The sequence below is a fragment of the Paroedura picta genome, chromosome 4, assembly GCF_049243985.1.
Source record: "Paroedura picta isolate Pp20150507F chromosome 4, Ppicta_v3.0, whole genome shotgun sequence".
Lineage (NCBI taxonomy): Eukaryota > Metazoa > Chordata > Lepidosauria > Squamata > Gekkonidae > Paroedura > Paroedura picta.
Window position 1 is genome coordinate 82,122,343 of NC_135372.1, and position 16,174 is coordinate 82,138,516.

Here is a 16,174-nt window from a genome sequence, read left to right on the forward strand (position 1 = left end):
CTGGCCTCAACCAAATGCCTGGTGGAGGAGCTCCTTTATACAGGCCCTTCAGAATTGTGGTAGTTCAGGCAGGCCTTGATCTCTTTGGAGAGCTCTTTTTATCAGGTAGGGGTCAGGACAAAAAAGGCTCTGGCCCTGGTTGAGGTCCAGCATGCTTCTTTGGGGTCAGGGATCACCAGCCAGTTGGCAGTTGCAGAGCATAGAGTTCTTTGGGAATTATAGGCAGAGAGACTATCAGGTATGTATGATATTGTGTGTGTATTATAAGGATATTTAGATCTTTCAGGAATGTCATAAAGAAAAAAATATATTATCTCTTCCCTTTGTGGGACATTAACTGGAAGTGGATGTCGTGAAGGCCTGCATCCTAATCCAGCAAGAGATCCACAAATTTTATTCTGCGCTCAGATTGTTCTGCGGGCTGGGCCCTGTGCGTGCTTCTGGGATTAAAAGGGACTGGAATCCTGATAGGGATTAATAGGGATTAAGTCCCATTGCTACAGAGTTTCCTACTTAAAACATCAGCTCTTGATCCATTCTAGTTTGGCTTCTGACCGGGCCATTGGGTAGAGATTACTCTGGTTGCCCTTTGAAAATAGATTGATCTAGGCAGGTTGGCACTACTGTTTTTACTAGATCTAGCAGCCAAGTTCAACATGGTTGATTATGGGCTATTAGCCCAGTGCCTAGATGACATAGGGTTCAAGGTGCTGTCCTTAAATAATTACAATCTTTCCTCCAAGATGATGCTAGGGGACAGAACCACCCAGTGGCATGCCCTAGTATATGAGGACCAGTAGGGAGGTATTCTCTCCCTGATGTTGAAGAAGAAGAGTGGCTTTTTATACTCTGCTTTTTTCTATCTGAAGGAGTCTCAAAGCGGGTTACAATCATCTTCCTTTCCTCTCCCCACAGCAAGCACCCTGTGAGATAGGTGAGGCTGTGACAGCTCTGACCAGGCCTGCTCTGTGAGAACAGCTTTGTTAGGGCTGTGATAAGCCCAAGGTTACCCAGGTGGCTGCATGTTGAGGAGTGAGGAATCCAGCATGGCTCATCAGATTGGAAGTAGGGTTGGGCACTTAGGCATCCAAAGCAACCACTTGCGCCCGAATCAGCCAGCACCACGTCATGACTGGGGGTGGGGAGGCACAGGCATTGACGTGCCAGTCAGTACGTTAACGACTGTGCCTCCCCCCCCCATGGCACTGGCTGCTTCGGGTGCAAGCAGCCGCTTCGGACGCAAAAGCGCCCACCCTAATTGGAAGCCGCCACACTTAATCACCGCACTCTCCGTTGTTTAACATCTATATGTGCCCCCTCATTCAACTGTTCTGGCGTTTTGGACTAGGATATCATCAATAGACTGATGACAACCAACTATATCTGTTGATGGTTGGCCTTCCATCTAAATCTGGTCAGATGTCCGGAAGCTGTGGCAGACTGGCTCAAGCAGAGCCAGCCAAAGTAAAATCCAGTTAAGATTGTGGTTCTCTGGCTAGAAATCCCAATTCTTGATGGAATCCAACTAATATAGTAACAATCAAAAGTCTGGGACTGACTCTAGATCTCTCACTACTCATAGAGGCCTGGGTCACAAATGTTGCTCACCAGGGTTTTTGTCATCTTTACCAGACATGACAATTAGAACTATGTCTCTCCTTTTCTGACCTAGTCACTGTGACTCATGCAGCAGTCACCTCCATACTAGATTGTTGTAACTAGTTCTATGCAGTGCTACTCTTGTAGATGCTCCAGAAACTTCAACTGGTATAGTATGCAGCTGTGCAGATCCTCACTGAGATCCAATGGAGGGCCCGTATGTGACCTGTGCTCTCCCAGCTGCACTGGCTTTAGATTGAGGACCAGATCAGGTTCAAGTTTTTGGTTTTCTCCTTCAAAGCTCTAAAAGCTCTTGGGCCATTGTATCTCCAGGACCACCTCTCCCACTATGTCCCCCAGAGTACATTAAGATCTAATGAGCAATATCTGCTCAGGATCCCTAGCCCAAGGAAATTAAATTGGCCTCAACCAGTTCTGCCTGGTGGAACACTCTGCCAAATGAGATCAGAACCCAGTAGAAACTAAAACAGTTCTTCAGGGACTTTAAAACAGCTGTTTGGACAGGTTTATGGTTGAGGCGTGAAATAACATCTAAATCTGCTGGCCTCCCTGTCAGAATGCATCAAACCTAACTCAAATTAAAGGATGATTTGCATGACATATAATAGAGTTGGGGCAGTCAGTTACTAATTTCCCACAAAATAGAAAGATTTTGTGCAATTCAGTTACTAATTTTTCTGCTTTTAGTGTTTTAAAATCTAATTTAATTTAAATTCCTATTCTTGTAGCTGTAATTCTTTTTATGTAGTTTTATTTCTGTTGTAATCTGCTTTGAGTCCTTGAAGAGAGGATGGAAAATAAATATAAATAAATAAGCCAGGCAACTAGGGGCTACTTGTTGTGTAATTGATGCTGCATTGGTTCTGTGCACATAAGTGAATACAGGTAGTCAGGGTTAATCATACATGTTTTATTCATTAAACATTAATCAGCCTAGATAAATTTTCTTTGCATCAGGACCCTTTATTTTGTATACTGAGTCTTTCTGGAAGAAATTGTACATATGATAGCCATGTACATGAGCTTGGTTAGTCAGTTTTGTTATTAATTTTTTGATCCTTTCTTCCTCCTTTGGGCAAGGATGCTCATGTGCACGCCTCAATATTTTACTAGCCAAGCTTGGTTTTGAAGTTCAACATTATTTTAATTTAAAACCCCTTTTTCTCCCCCCAAAATCCAACAACAACAGAATACCAGCTTGCAAGGCCCTCTGATACAAACCGAAGAGAAATGTTGTTTGGAAGCCTTGCCAAAATTGACCATCCTATGAAGAAATTCTTCTGGGGTAAGTTGTGTCATAATGTGTCGTATTTAAGTGATGTGTTTACAATTTTAAAAGTGAAATTCTTGACATCACTAATGCAAGAGCTGGTTTGAAAACTTGGGCAGATATTTTAAATGGAAAATTATTACTTACTAGAAAATAAGCCCGCTGTCCCTGAAATACAGCGGGCGCTAGCAGGGCTTGCAAGTTGGGTGGTGTGGCTCTCTGGGGCCAGGCCCTGAACCCAAGGCCAGGCGCAGAGCGACCTGTGAGTGGGCCCCGAGTGGTGGAGTGGGCCCCGCGCTCCGCGGCCTACCTGCATTTGCGTGGTGACGGCTGGCAGTGGCGGTGGGGGGCCTGGAGTGCAGGAGCGAGGTGTCCGGGCCAGGCTGGAGCATGCAGTGGTGCTGGGGGCGCGGTAGTGGCCGTGGCCGGTGGCAGCGAGTCCAACGGGTCGGCGAGGCAAAGCAGCGGTCCGGGGTGGCTGCTTGCGGCGGGTTGGGGCGGGGCCGCGGCTGCCGGATGGCTCCATTGGTCTGTGGTGGGTGCGGGCGAGGCAGGCGGTGGCTGTGGCGCCGGCGCCATTTCTGTTGGCGGCGGGTGGTGGCGCGGCCCGGCCCGGCCCGCTCTCGGGTGAGGCATCCTGTGGCGAGGCATGACGTTGGTGGATGCCGCAGCGGTGGTGCCGCTGCCAGGGCGGCGGTTGCTGGGTCCTCCTTGGCATGCGGCCAGGCGGCGACCTCGCATGTGGAGAGGAAGCGAGGTAATGGCAGCGAACTGGGAGGGGGGTGCGCCTCCCGAATCGTCAGTCCGGCGGCAAGGGACCAATTGCGAGCCAAATGCTGCCAATTGCGAGCCAAATGTCGCTTCGCGCATGCCGATTGGTCCCTCCGATTGTCAGTCCGGGAGAAGGGGCCTATCGGCACCCTTCCTCATTCCGGACAGGGCCCTTGGAGTCCTTACTCTTTTATTTAATCCGCTCCGCTAGGAGCGGTTAAAGATGTTGTCAGTTTGTATCTCAACCTATCTTTGATTGGTGTTGAACGGTTTGATCTAGCATATCTCATATTCATGTAGTTTTATATAATATATATAATATCATAATCCTTGATATTCCATTTTGAACAAAAAAGCAGATGCTACTTGTGAGCTCTTAGAACACTTTCCACAGATTTGAGTTTCTTTTTGTAGTAGTTCAGAAAATCATTTTATGTCATTATACAAGTCTGCTTGGCTTTCTAGAGCAAGGGTGGTGGAAAAAAAAAAAAAGTCCAGCAAGTTAATATGGACAATAATGTCAGATGATAGGTTACTAGTTTATCATACAAAACACACATATAATTCTTGTGCATTAGTACATGGGCATTGTTCCTGTTCCTTCCCAAAGTATCTCTTGGACTGCTCTTGCAATCTAGCTGCTGTGTGATGGTGCTCTGTAGTTTTTTCCAGGCTGCAGAGTAGAGAGGAAGGAAAGCACACAGCAAGCATGCAGGCAAGGGAAGCTGTGAGATAAGGGGGGTGACCTCTTTCTCTCTGAAATCTCTTTCTCTCAGATAGAGGCATAGAAAAGGGGACTGGGTTGGCGTCAGGTAGGGTATGAGACAGTGGGGATAGGTCTTGCTCAGATGACCTTGTGGACAAAATACTTGTATAGTATTTTCAACACATACTACTTTTCAGTAGTTTGCCCAACTTTTATTTTTTTAATTTGCAGGTAATGCAGAAACTCTCAAACATAACCCCAAACAAAATGGCATTGATACCTACACCAGGCTGAGGGAATTCTGGCAGCGCTATTACTCGGCTCACTATATGACTTTAGTTGTGCAGTCCAAAGGTAATGTCTCTTCCATTTACATTAAAGAAGCATATTGCTATACTGTGAATTGGGTGGTGCTTGGCACTGGTGCAGATTGCAGAAGTTCTTCATTGGCTTGTACAGTACAAAATGGCAGAGCTATTTTAATCCATTAGTATTTTGATTATCTGGTTAAAAGCTCTCCATTTTTTATCTGTGTAATATGTCTGTTTTGTTTGTGGTTAATCTCAGTGAAGCAGGTGTTCCCTTTAGATGATGAGGTTTTTCCAGTTACCTTTAAAGCAGAGCCTTCTGTTTGGCTTCTGTCATTTATAAAAAGCTTCATTAATTATGCTACTTAGCATCTGGTGGTTGTGGGTTTTCCAGACTGAGTGGCCGTGATCTGGTAGTCCCTGATGTTTCTCTAGTAACTGTAGCTTACATCTTCAGAGGTAGAAAAGAACCAACAATCCATGATGACCAATATCTATGTATAATCAAAGTCCTCTTTATTTCCTGTTTAAATCTTGATGCGCAATGAAAATAATACAGAGGAAAATATTCAGAGAAAACTATTTCCACCAAGTAATACTGCACAAATATATCCACCAGGAAGTACTGGACAAGGTTCTGGTACACCCTTGTTTCATCAAAGATTTTTTTCAACAGCAAAGCCTCTAGACAATATAAAGGATTTCCAGTTCTGAAATGGACCCAAGATCAAGTGACTGTATTTTAATTATTTCGTATGAAGGCAGTCAAACTGAGGTACTTCTGGTAACAGTGCAAGAATGTAGGTGGCAGGGCACTACTGTGGTTAGTTTCCAGTCTTACACTAAATAGGTTATCCAGTTTTGAAAGCATTAAGTTCAGCTAGCCAACGATAATTCCCACTGTTTTAACTGTCAGACAAGAGAGCTCTGCTGTTACATTGACCACCTCCTTTCCCACTCTTCCTGCACTGAAGCAGGCTGACTCACTCCTTGATCCAGATGTTGGGATGTTAACTGAAGGAGCCTCAGTTTGGAGAAACAGGACAGAAAACTGATTAGAGTGGGTACATTAAACTCAGGAGAATTAGTGCATGCAAAGAAGTCCTCACTTCTGCTCTGTTTGATTTCCTGTTCTCTTCTGTATGATTTCCCTGTATGCATTGGCTGCCAAGAACATTCATTCAAAACTTTTGCCCTGTTGTTAAGTCCTGATCCTGACAATGTTAACATTTTTTACCCTTCTTTTTTTACTGTAATATTTGTTACTGCTCAAGCAGTTCTTATTATATTGTTATGGCCTTTGGTTGCCCTCATACAATAAAATTTTACCTACCTATCTTCCTAGTGATACCTGGTAATTTGGTTATGAAGACACATAAAGCTGCTTTGAACTAATTATGGTGTTTTCTGACCTTAAAGTCTTATGATAAGGAAATTGCTGGAATATCATTTAAGATGCACACTTGCTTTGGGACTTTCACTGATTCTGCTTCTAAAAAACTGGAAGGATTGCTTTTATAGCAAATGCTATTGTTATTTCTGTTTACTTATTGGATTGAATCCTGCTCTTTGACCAGTGCACCAAATTCCATTCTAAGCCTACCTTAAAATTTCAGTTTAAAAATTCAATCCATAACATAAAATGAACCTATGAGAAGAGATGTGGGTAGAGGGGGAAACATAGTTTTAAAGTATTGACCTCAAAACAAGATAAAGTCTTCAGGAGCAAAATCCAAGCAAGCAAGCAAAATAGCACCTCTGAGGAAAGAAGTAATAGGAGCTAGTGGGAGCAGTTCCCAGGAGCAAGTGTATGAGGGTGTCTTTGCTTGGCTGCCTCTCCTTTCTATTACAGGGCTCTTGGCCTTGTATGGCAATTGTGGTTTTGTGTGAAACATAAAATGTACCAGGTACAGCCACGCCCCTGGATGTGATCCAGTCTTGGATGTATGTGTAATTGGGGGTACATGTCATGAATTGAGCCTACAGGCTTGCTAATGTTTTCTCTTCTGCTCTACCCAGTTGAGCAATTGATTCTCCTCCAACAAAATGACTAGACTTCAGACAGGATCTTCACCTTACTCTTGTTCTAACAATTTGCCATATCAAGTTGTTGAATTTTTTCCCCCCTTGCTAGAAACTTTGGATATTTTGGAAAAATGGGTGACCGAAATCTTCTCCGAAATCCCAAATAAGTAAGATTCTTTATCTATAATTTTTGTCAAAAGATGTATGTACCATTTTAAATGCAGATAATGCGACAAAATCAGCTTCCCAAACCTGTTCTCATTCTGCTTGGCTCATCCCTAGTTTTTCTGCTTCCTAGCTGGCATGTATCCTCACTGCTGCTTTTCTTCCTTTCTCCCAAATTCCCTTAACAATGGTGGGGAGGGGGGATGAGATCAGGGGGGAAAAAGATTACATTGTTGAATTTCCCCAACTGATACAGAAGGGCACAGAGGTTTGGGGGAAGAGTGAAGAAATGTGATGCAAAAGTTGGAGGAAACCTGCTATTCATTGTCAGTTGTAAACAGTTCCTGCCTACCTGTTATTACTGGTAGTTTTTCATTGTTAAAATGAGGGAGTGCTTCAATTGGGAGGCAGTCGGCAACTATGGCATAACTTTATTGTAGTTGCAGCAAGCCTTTATCGTAGCTGCAGTACATGTTGCTGTGTGATAGAGTCTTGGATATGAGTGCGTGCATATTGTCTGGGCGCTGACCCCCCCCCCATACTGGATATCCATTAGCTTTGTGACACAAGATAATATTTCACAGGTAAATACAATTTACTCCTTGGAAGTACTCTATTAAAATAAAAGGTATGCTTTGCATATATTTTTCATATTAAAAACTCTTAATAAGCATGTTGACTTCAAAAGAAGATACTGAGGTATTCAGCGTTTTCCCTAAAGCTATAGCCATTCCATCATACCTGGTTGTGCTTTCAGTTTTTCGTACTTGTCAGATGTTCCTAATTATGCTTATGTGAAGTTTTGCTATGAGGTGCAGCAACATAAACTAGTATGTGTTGGAATTATTGAAATAATCTGCACAGATGGCAGGAATTCCAAGGACAGTGCATTGTGATATTACAAAGGTATGGGCTTATTTTTGATGGCCACAATCCTGGATTGTTACCATACTTATGTGCTCTCTTCCTCCTCCCCACTCCATTAGTAGAGTCTGATGGAACTATTCTTGGTTGTAGAAACATTCAGCCTGGGCAGACTGGAGTTTTCTTTCCAACAAACTGGGATTGAAGGGATGCACTCCTTCAGCCTAGGTGCCTCCATTCAGATATGATGGCAAATTAAAGTTCGGCCTGAAAGCTTCCAAAATCAGGAAATCTTTGTTCTGTGCATACAAGTGGAGGAAAGGAGAGTGTGTCACGTGCCGCCCACGCCTCCCCTCCCCCCACGCGATGCGGTGCTGGCTGCTTTGGGAGCAGGTGGACACTTCGAACACTTCGGACGCCTAACCCTAGTCACAATCAGATGTGTCTCTGAATACAGCCAATTTATTAGCTCATTTTTCGTTTTATTTGCTTCACTAGATCAAAGCCCGTCCCTAAGGACAGGCTTTGAAGTGCCTTCCGATTGGCTCCTCACCCTGACTGGCCCTGCCCAATCTCCGCCCACTTGGACAGATGGTTGTAATCTAGTTTGTATTGTATGGTGCCTGAAAACATTTGTATAGCTAATAGTATGCAGAAACCCTGGGTTTCTGTCCTACAGTTTCTTTTAAAATACAAGGTCAGTGAAACTGAAGTCCTTTTCTAGGAAATGTGGGCAGAAAGCAGTTTTTTTTTTTTTCAAATTTTGGGTGATTCTGAATGAGCATGTAGAGCACACAGAGACCCTTGCTCACTGCAATGAACTATAGCTATGCTGCTATACAGAAATGTAACCTCTCAGATTCAGAAGAGGATACTTCCACTCCAAACCAGCTTGGTGTAGTGGTTAAGAGCAGTGGCTTCTAAAGTGGTGAGCCGGATTTGATTCCCTGCAACTCTACCTGCAGCCAGCATGGTGGTTTTGGGCTAGTCACAGTCCTGATAGAGCTTTTGTCACAGAGCAGTCCTGTCAGAGCTCTCTGTGCCTCACCTAGAAGAAGAAGAAGAGTTGGTTCTTATATGCCACTTTTCTCTCCCCGAAGGAGGCTCAAAGCGGCTTACAGTCGCCTTCCCTTTCTTCTCCCCACAACAGTCACCCTGTGAGGTGGGTGAGGCTGAGAGAGCCCCGATATCATTGCTTGGTCAGAACAGCTTTATCAGTGCTGTGGCAAGCCCAAGGTCACCCAGCTGGTTGCATGTGGGGGAGCACGGAATCAAAACTGGCATGCCAGATTAGAAGTCCGCACTCCTAACCACTACACCAAACTGGCTCTCACAGGGTGTCTGCTGTGGGGAGAGAAAGGGAAGGCGTTTGTAAGCCACTTTGAGACTCCTTCAGGTAGAGAAAAGTGGGTTATAAAAACCAAGTCTGCTTCTCCAAACATGTCATTGACAGGTGCTAGATATGGGGATCTCTGTCCAAAAGGATGATTCTTTTATCTGTTGTGTGGATCACTTGTGGGACTGCAGCGATCCTCTGTAACTTTTTTTCTTTTCTTTTTAAAGTGATTTATCCAGACCAGAGTTTAGCCACTTGACAGAGCCTTTTGACACACCGGATTTTCACAAACTTTACAGAGGTTAGTGTTTAAGATAGGCAGCTCCTGCAGTGCTGACACAAATAATACTTTTTGAGCTTGACCTTTTCCACACACTGTATTTTGAGTGGTTATGATGAATCAAGGAATTACCATGTTTTTAAATGAACACTTAATGTGTTTCTATTCCCTCAGTTGTTCCAATCAGAAAGACACACTCTTTGAACATCACTTGGGCCCTTCTTCCACAAGAACAGTATTACAGGTGAACTTTTAAACTCACCTTATGGGGAAACCCTAATGTGAGTGCAATTGAATGAAGTTCAGATTAAATGCTGAAATAGAATAAACTGTCTGGTAATCACAGCAATCACTATCATTTGTTCAGTTGTATTGTGTATCAACGATCTATATTTTCAGTTGACCTCTCTTTCTAGTTAACTGTTCTAAAGTTACTACTTATAGTAGATGAGGTCTTGTTTGTAATTCGCTGCTCACTGAATCCCAGAACTCTAGATATTCCAATTTTACTTTTGTATTGCTGTAATAGCTGTGATTTTCAAGCAACCATCTAATTACCTCTTTTCTTTTCTAGAGTAAAGCCACTTCATTATATTTCCTGGCTGGTTGGACATGAAGGCAAAGGCAGTGTTCTTTCATTTCTTAGAAAAAAGTATGTGCTCTGACAGTGCAGATTAATGTTGCAGAATGAAAGAATTAATAATAATTGCTCAATTTAAGAACAGTATTTGGTTCCATGAGGCTTATGCAGTATCCAAAAAAATTAGCTTAGTATGTCATTGAATCTGCAGCCTTATGCATGCTTATTTGGGAGTAAAGACCATTGAACTCAATTGGATTTATTTCTGAGCAACCTACACATTGGGCAGCAAACGCAAGCCAAATAATTGAAATATGCTGCTACCTTATTTATCCCTTGATTTAACATTTAAAGAAAATGTTAAAAGTAATATGAATAAATACCAGTGACCATCAATGCCATACATTCTGGGAAGTAAGTAATGCAAAAAACTGTAATAGGCAATAAAGATATTAAAAAATAGTAAAATCAATCTTGATTATTTAATGTTGTTCTGAGTGGGTCAGAAATGTGCAAATAAACATTAGCCAGTCGGCATCCAGTAATTGCCTGGTTTCAATAGAAAGTATTAATCAGAATGTTCATCATCATATATCCATGTGTAATGGCTTCTACGTAGAATAAATCTTTCCTGTGAGCCAAGAACACACAATGAGGTTTTTTTACCAGTGTCTAGCTTCTTGAACAGTGTTTCTACACTGCGAGCTTTAGACATTCAGAACATTAAATAATCAAAATTGGAATAGTTGTGTTTATATGTTGCTTTTCTCTACCCAAAGGAGTCTCAAAACAGCTTACAATCGCTGGCAGTTTGGGCTTGGGTGCCATCAATATTCAGGTGACACCCAGCTCTTCCTCCTGATGGAGAGCCACCCGGATTCATCCCCAGTTATGCCCATCGAGTACATCAAGGGCAGTCCTACAATGACTAACCTATCATAGTTGATACATTAATGTTTTAATTATTAGTGATGTTATTGTTATTACTGGATATTGTTATTACTGTCATTGTTGCTATTATTACCTATATTGTACCTATCTTATGGCTTCCATGTTTTCTGTAAACTGCCCTGAACTGCAAGGAGAGGACAATATATACATGTAATAAATAAATAAATAAATAATAAAATAACTTATTTGCGTTTATATTTCTAGGGCATTTTACTGGTGTTTCCAAAGACAATGTGTAGTTTTATTTGTTTATAAATCAAGGCAGCTAAGTAGAGAAGCATATCATCCAATAAGTGTTTAGAACATAGTAAGAATTTAAAACAGCATCAAACATAGGAAGATATAGGTAAAACAAGAACATGGATATATCCAGTCCATTCACATAAAGGCCTTTTAATATCTCAAATCAGCCTTGAAAAGCCTGCAGTAAAGGTACCAGCCTCACCATCTAGGGGCAGCAATTGGAATAGCGTTCTTTTGAATCTCTACCAGCCAGTTCTCAGCTATAAGAGATCAGCAGGCCTCATTCAGCAGACTTTTGGCAGGTTGAATGGGCAGTGATGGCCTTACAGATACCCAAGACCTAATCTACTTAGGCTATAAAGGTAAAAATCTAACCAGGGCAGTTGGTAGAGATATTGGCTTTATATATTAATTATAGTAGACCTTGGTCAGTATTTTCTGTGCTGCATTTTCTACCAGTGTAACTTTATTTTTATTATTTATTACATTTTTATACCACCCGCCCTTGCGGCTCAGGGCAGTTCACAGCATAGATTCACAAGTTCTATTATAATATGACATACAGTACTCCAGAAATTAAACTCAGTAGCTTGTATCAACATTATAAATGTTTAAACTGGTAGCCATATAACCATTTTACATAAACTTTTTTTTGATGGATTGACTGCACTGGAGAGTGCCTTGTGATGTATCTAGCGGGTTTATCTGATGGGGAGGGGCTCTGGGGGGCTTGGTAGACGTTAGCTCATTGGCCCCAACTGAAAGCTTGGTGGAAGAGCTCTATTTTGCTGGCCCTGCAGAACTGCTTTCTGGATTGTTTTTGAGGGCAACCCCATGTAGTATAGCACTCCAACCTGGAGTGTGTCTATGGCCAGGTTCATTTTCTTTAGGAATAATTTCAACTGGCCATTTTATTTTGCAGCTGATTACAAAGTTTATTGGGAATTTGTGTAAATACTTCCAATGTCAACTGGTTGTTATTTTTGTAAGAAGTGTTATCATTTCCATCAGATTCTGGGCACTTGCATTATATGGAGGAAATGGTGAGACAGGATTTGAGCAGAATTCCACGTATTCAGTTTTCAGCATCTGTGTGACTCTGACCGATGAAGGTTACAAGCATTTCTATGAGGTAACTGCAGCTACAGCTTGGATTATTTTATGACTTGCTTATTGTATTTGCTAAAAAAATTGCATGTTTTTTTTTTCTTTCCTGTTTTCAGGTTGCTCATGTTGTATTCCAGTATTTGAAAATGTTGCAGAAAACAGGACCGGATCAAAGGTACCCCTAGCACTGCCTCAGAAGTTATTGATTTCTGTTATTATATTTGATCAGAAACAACAAAGCACTATTGAGTAGATTACCCTAAGAAGTCATTTCTAGGGGAAAAAACAATGAAAGTTATTAAAAACTTGGAGACTACAGAATACATTTAAAGTAGTACCAGAATTTTCACTTCTCCAATGTTTGCTGTTTATCTATATATAGTATAATTTCTCTTGAGAAATTAGATTTTAGGAATCTGCTTTGTTCATTTCTTGGCAAGTATAGCTGAATAATGAGAGGATGCTTTGTCATCTACAGAATATGGGAAGAAATCCAGAAGATTGAAGCAAATGAATTTCATTATCAAGAACAGGTATGTTTTCCCATAAACCTCTGTAAGTAGTGGCATAACTTTTTTCAACTGTTATGATATATTTACATTAGGGTTTACTTTAAGCTATGCTCTATGCTCATGAAATTTAGCAGAAATAGAGAATTGTTATGCTTATCTTTACATATTTGTTCAATATGTGGCTTGGTCTCCAGTCTCAAATATTTTCTTCTTTTGTTTTTCATTTTACTGCCTTGCTGAATTAAAGGTGGATTTTTCCCTTTACATATACAGTTCTGTAATAAAAACTTTGATTTATTTCATTTTTATATACTTATTTATTTTTATGTTATTATATTTATTATTAGATACTGCCCTCCCTTTTGGGTCAGGGCGGTTTACAGTGAAATAAAGAACGGCAATACAATACAGGTTCTTGGCATAATACATGAGCATTCATGAACCCACAACATATACAGAACTTGCAACCTATAACTGTTTTGACATTAAAGACATAACATTACAGATTCTGCATCTGTATAACAATTAGCTGCAGTAACTGAAGTTTACCAGACTTTGGGAGTTTGGTGGTGGGAGGGCCCCCTGGGTCTGTAGTTTTGTTTTCATTGGCCCCGACCATAGGTGGAAGAGCTCCATTTTACAGGCTCTGCAGTATTGTTTCAGCTCTGGCAGGGCCCTGATCTCTTCTGGGAGCTCATTCCACCAAGTGAAGGCCAGGACCGAAAAGGCCCTGTCTCTGACCTTGGCAGTTCTTAGAGCTCCTTCAGCTGCTTTGAGACTCCTACAGATAGTAAAAAGCAGACTATGAAAACCAACTCTTCTTCTTCTTCTACATGGCAACTACACTGTATACTGGAGGATAAAAATTAACAGTTGAATCCATTTATAGATTCAACCAGGGGCAAGGTGGAGAAAAATGTTTCCCCATTGTTAGATAGTAAAATAGAATTGTTTGTTTATAGACTGATCCTGTTGAGTATGTGGAAAGCCTTTGTGAAAATATGCAGTTGTTTCCAAGAGAGGACATTCTGACTGGAGACCAACTTCTGTTTGAATACAAGCCAGAGGTAAGTGAACTTCATAAGTCTTGTTTCTTGTTAGGACAGATAAGCCTGGTTACTGACGTTTCATTGGTGAGGTTGTGTGTGTGTGTGTGGGGGGGTTACAGTCCTTCATGCTCTGTGTTCTCCAAGTCAAGCAGTGGAATGAAACCCTGCAGTTTTGTGTGAAAAAGGAGATGGCTTTCAGTCCTTTCTCTTTGCAGATAATTGCTGAGGCTCTTAAACAGCTGTGTCCCCAGCGAGCCAACCTTATTCTGTTATCTGCTTCCCATGAAGGCCAGTGTCATCTGAAGGAAAAGTGGTTTGGCACACAATACAGTGTTGAAGGTAATTTTGGATCCTGGGAAAAGAGTTGAAGTGTAGAGAGGGGCTATTTCTGGCACAGCAGGGGTTGAAGCTCTGGTAGGTAGAATCTTCCAAGTTATGCTGTTGAAAGAAGCATGGTTAGCAAAAGGCCGCGATTTGGATCTCATAAGCTGCAAAGGAAGCTGCACCAGTTGTAGTTTTCATATCAGGGATAAGGGTAGTCCTGTGTAGAGTGAGTTGCAGAAACCCAGCCTAAATGTGACCATTGCCTGGATCACTCTGGCTAGGTTTCTGGGGACAGACAGGATTCTAGTAGTTTGGCTTGGCACAAGTGGAAGAACGCTAGCCATACTACTCTTGTGACCTATTCCTCCATGGAAAGGGAGGGGTTGAAGATGATGTCCAGGTTCCTGGCAGAGTGTGCTTCTAGTAGTTGCACCCCGTCCAGGTAGGACAGTTGTGCTTCCTTGCCAGGTCCCTTCCTGCTGAACCACAGGACTCCCATCTTTGAAGGAGTTTCAGATGGCTTTGCTTGAGCCAACCCATCACTGCTTCCAAACATCAGGCTAATGAGTATGGGGGTGAATCAGGGTGGCTATCCATCAAGAGGAAGAGCTGTGTGTCATCAGTGTACTGATGACATCCCAGTCTGAACATCCATACCAGCTGGGCAAGAGGGCACCTAAAGATATTGAATTGGATTGGGGAGGGGGGTTATCTGAGTCTTTGAAGCTACAAGTAGCTTGGCCTAATTTTTCAGAGAAAGGGGCTTCCGTCTTTTCTAGGACTCAGCCTGAACCATTGTTTGAATTGAACAAGAAACTGCTTAAAGTGACTAGTTTCTTGACAGTGCTGTTCAGCTATGAACTTCCAAAAATGTCAATATTCTATTTATTATAGATATAGAGAAACACTGGAGTGATATGTGGGCTAGTGACTTCATGTTAAATCCTGACTTGCACATGCCTGAAGAAAACAGATATATTGGTGAGTAACACACAATTACCTATGCCTGGAGCATAAATCTGAATGTGATTTGGGTTCCTTTTTCAAAATGTAACTGAACATCCATTTCTGAGCTCAACATCTAAAAGCACCTGTTCCCCTCAACACTGGGGAATCCTCCCCCTATATAGATCTTTATCTGCATATTTAGGAATATTGGATGATAGTTCTGTTAGACCGATTATGCATGGGGCTGATGGGATGGCAGCAACAGGGCAGCCCCGATTATGTACCCTTCTGCCGTCATCCCAGCCCTGGCCTGGCGCAGTGCCCCAGAAGACCCGCAACAAGATGCTGCAGGTACCAGCCGGATGCCGCGGGTGCCAGCGGGGACTGGGTTGGGCCAGCCCCGTGCATAAGCGGAAGAGCCAGGCCTTTTGGCCTGGCCCTTCCCTCAGCCTACAGTGTCCCTGGAGAGACACTGCACACCTGCCTGGAATCAGGCTGAGCCCAGCCAGTAGAGTCCGTGATAAAGACACATCCAAGATCCAACAGTCAGTTGCAATCCAAAGAGAGCTTTATTGAATAGAGTCTACATAAATGCTAAAACAAGCCAAGATCTTCCTAAGCAAAGTTCTTGATAGTAACAGGGAACAATAGGTCAAAACAGATATAGGGTTCTCTCAATAGGGGAGGGCTCCTTTCGGCAGGAGAGCAAGAGGGCAGCAAAGGTGCTAAAGTTCACAGGATTGCCAGATGGCCGGAATCTAATAGTTACAGCCTTGTTGAGACTAGGCTGTCTATACAAGGTTGCTAGAGGAGATTGATAAAGCAACGGAAGAAAACTCCCGCTGGGAAAGCAGGGGAGTCCTGGAGCCTGAGGACAGATTTACAGGTTTAAAACCCCCGACCTTGCCAGGCTTTAGGAAACGAAACTAAGCAGGCATGGGTGTTCATGACAACACCCAAGTTGGCTGCGCAGAGCTGACCAGAGAGTCCCCTCACCCGCACCTTGGTGGGAGAGCAGCATGCCGCTCCCCGCCATTGTGCATTGGGGACCCCATTCCCCCCACTCCCTCCCCACACTCATGTTTTCACTGTTGCTGCCTCCAGGCAGCGAGTTG

At 42.6% G+C, this 16,174-nt stretch overlaps 1 protein-coding gene across 1 annotated transcript in view; it reads left to right on the forward strand.

The window, feature by feature from the left end:
* The window catches only part of NRDC (nardilysin convertase), a 62,477-nt gene that overhangs the window by 8,873 nt on the left and 37,430 nt on the right, over positions 1-16,174 (forward strand). The window contains exons 6-17 of the mRNA XM_077333765.1: positions 2,810-2,905; positions 4,599-4,721; positions 6,810-6,867; positions 9,293-9,366; positions 9,520-9,589; positions 9,920-9,997; positions 12,131-12,251; positions 12,343-12,401; positions 12,705-12,759; positions 13,701-13,805; positions 14,003-14,126; positions 15,006-15,092. Coding sequence (XP_077189880.1) covers positions 2,810-2,905; positions 4,599-4,721; positions 6,810-6,867; positions 9,293-9,366; positions 9,520-9,589; positions 9,920-9,997; positions 12,131-12,251; positions 12,343-12,401; positions 12,705-12,759; positions 13,701-13,805; positions 14,003-14,126; positions 15,006-15,092 — 1,050 coding nt within the window. The remainder of the gene's footprint in view (positions 1-2,809; positions 2,906-4,598; positions 4,722-6,809; positions 6,868-9,292; positions 9,367-9,519; positions 9,590-9,919; positions 9,998-12,130; positions 12,252-12,342; positions 12,402-12,704; positions 12,760-13,700; positions 13,806-14,002; positions 14,127-15,005; positions 15,093-16,174) is intronic.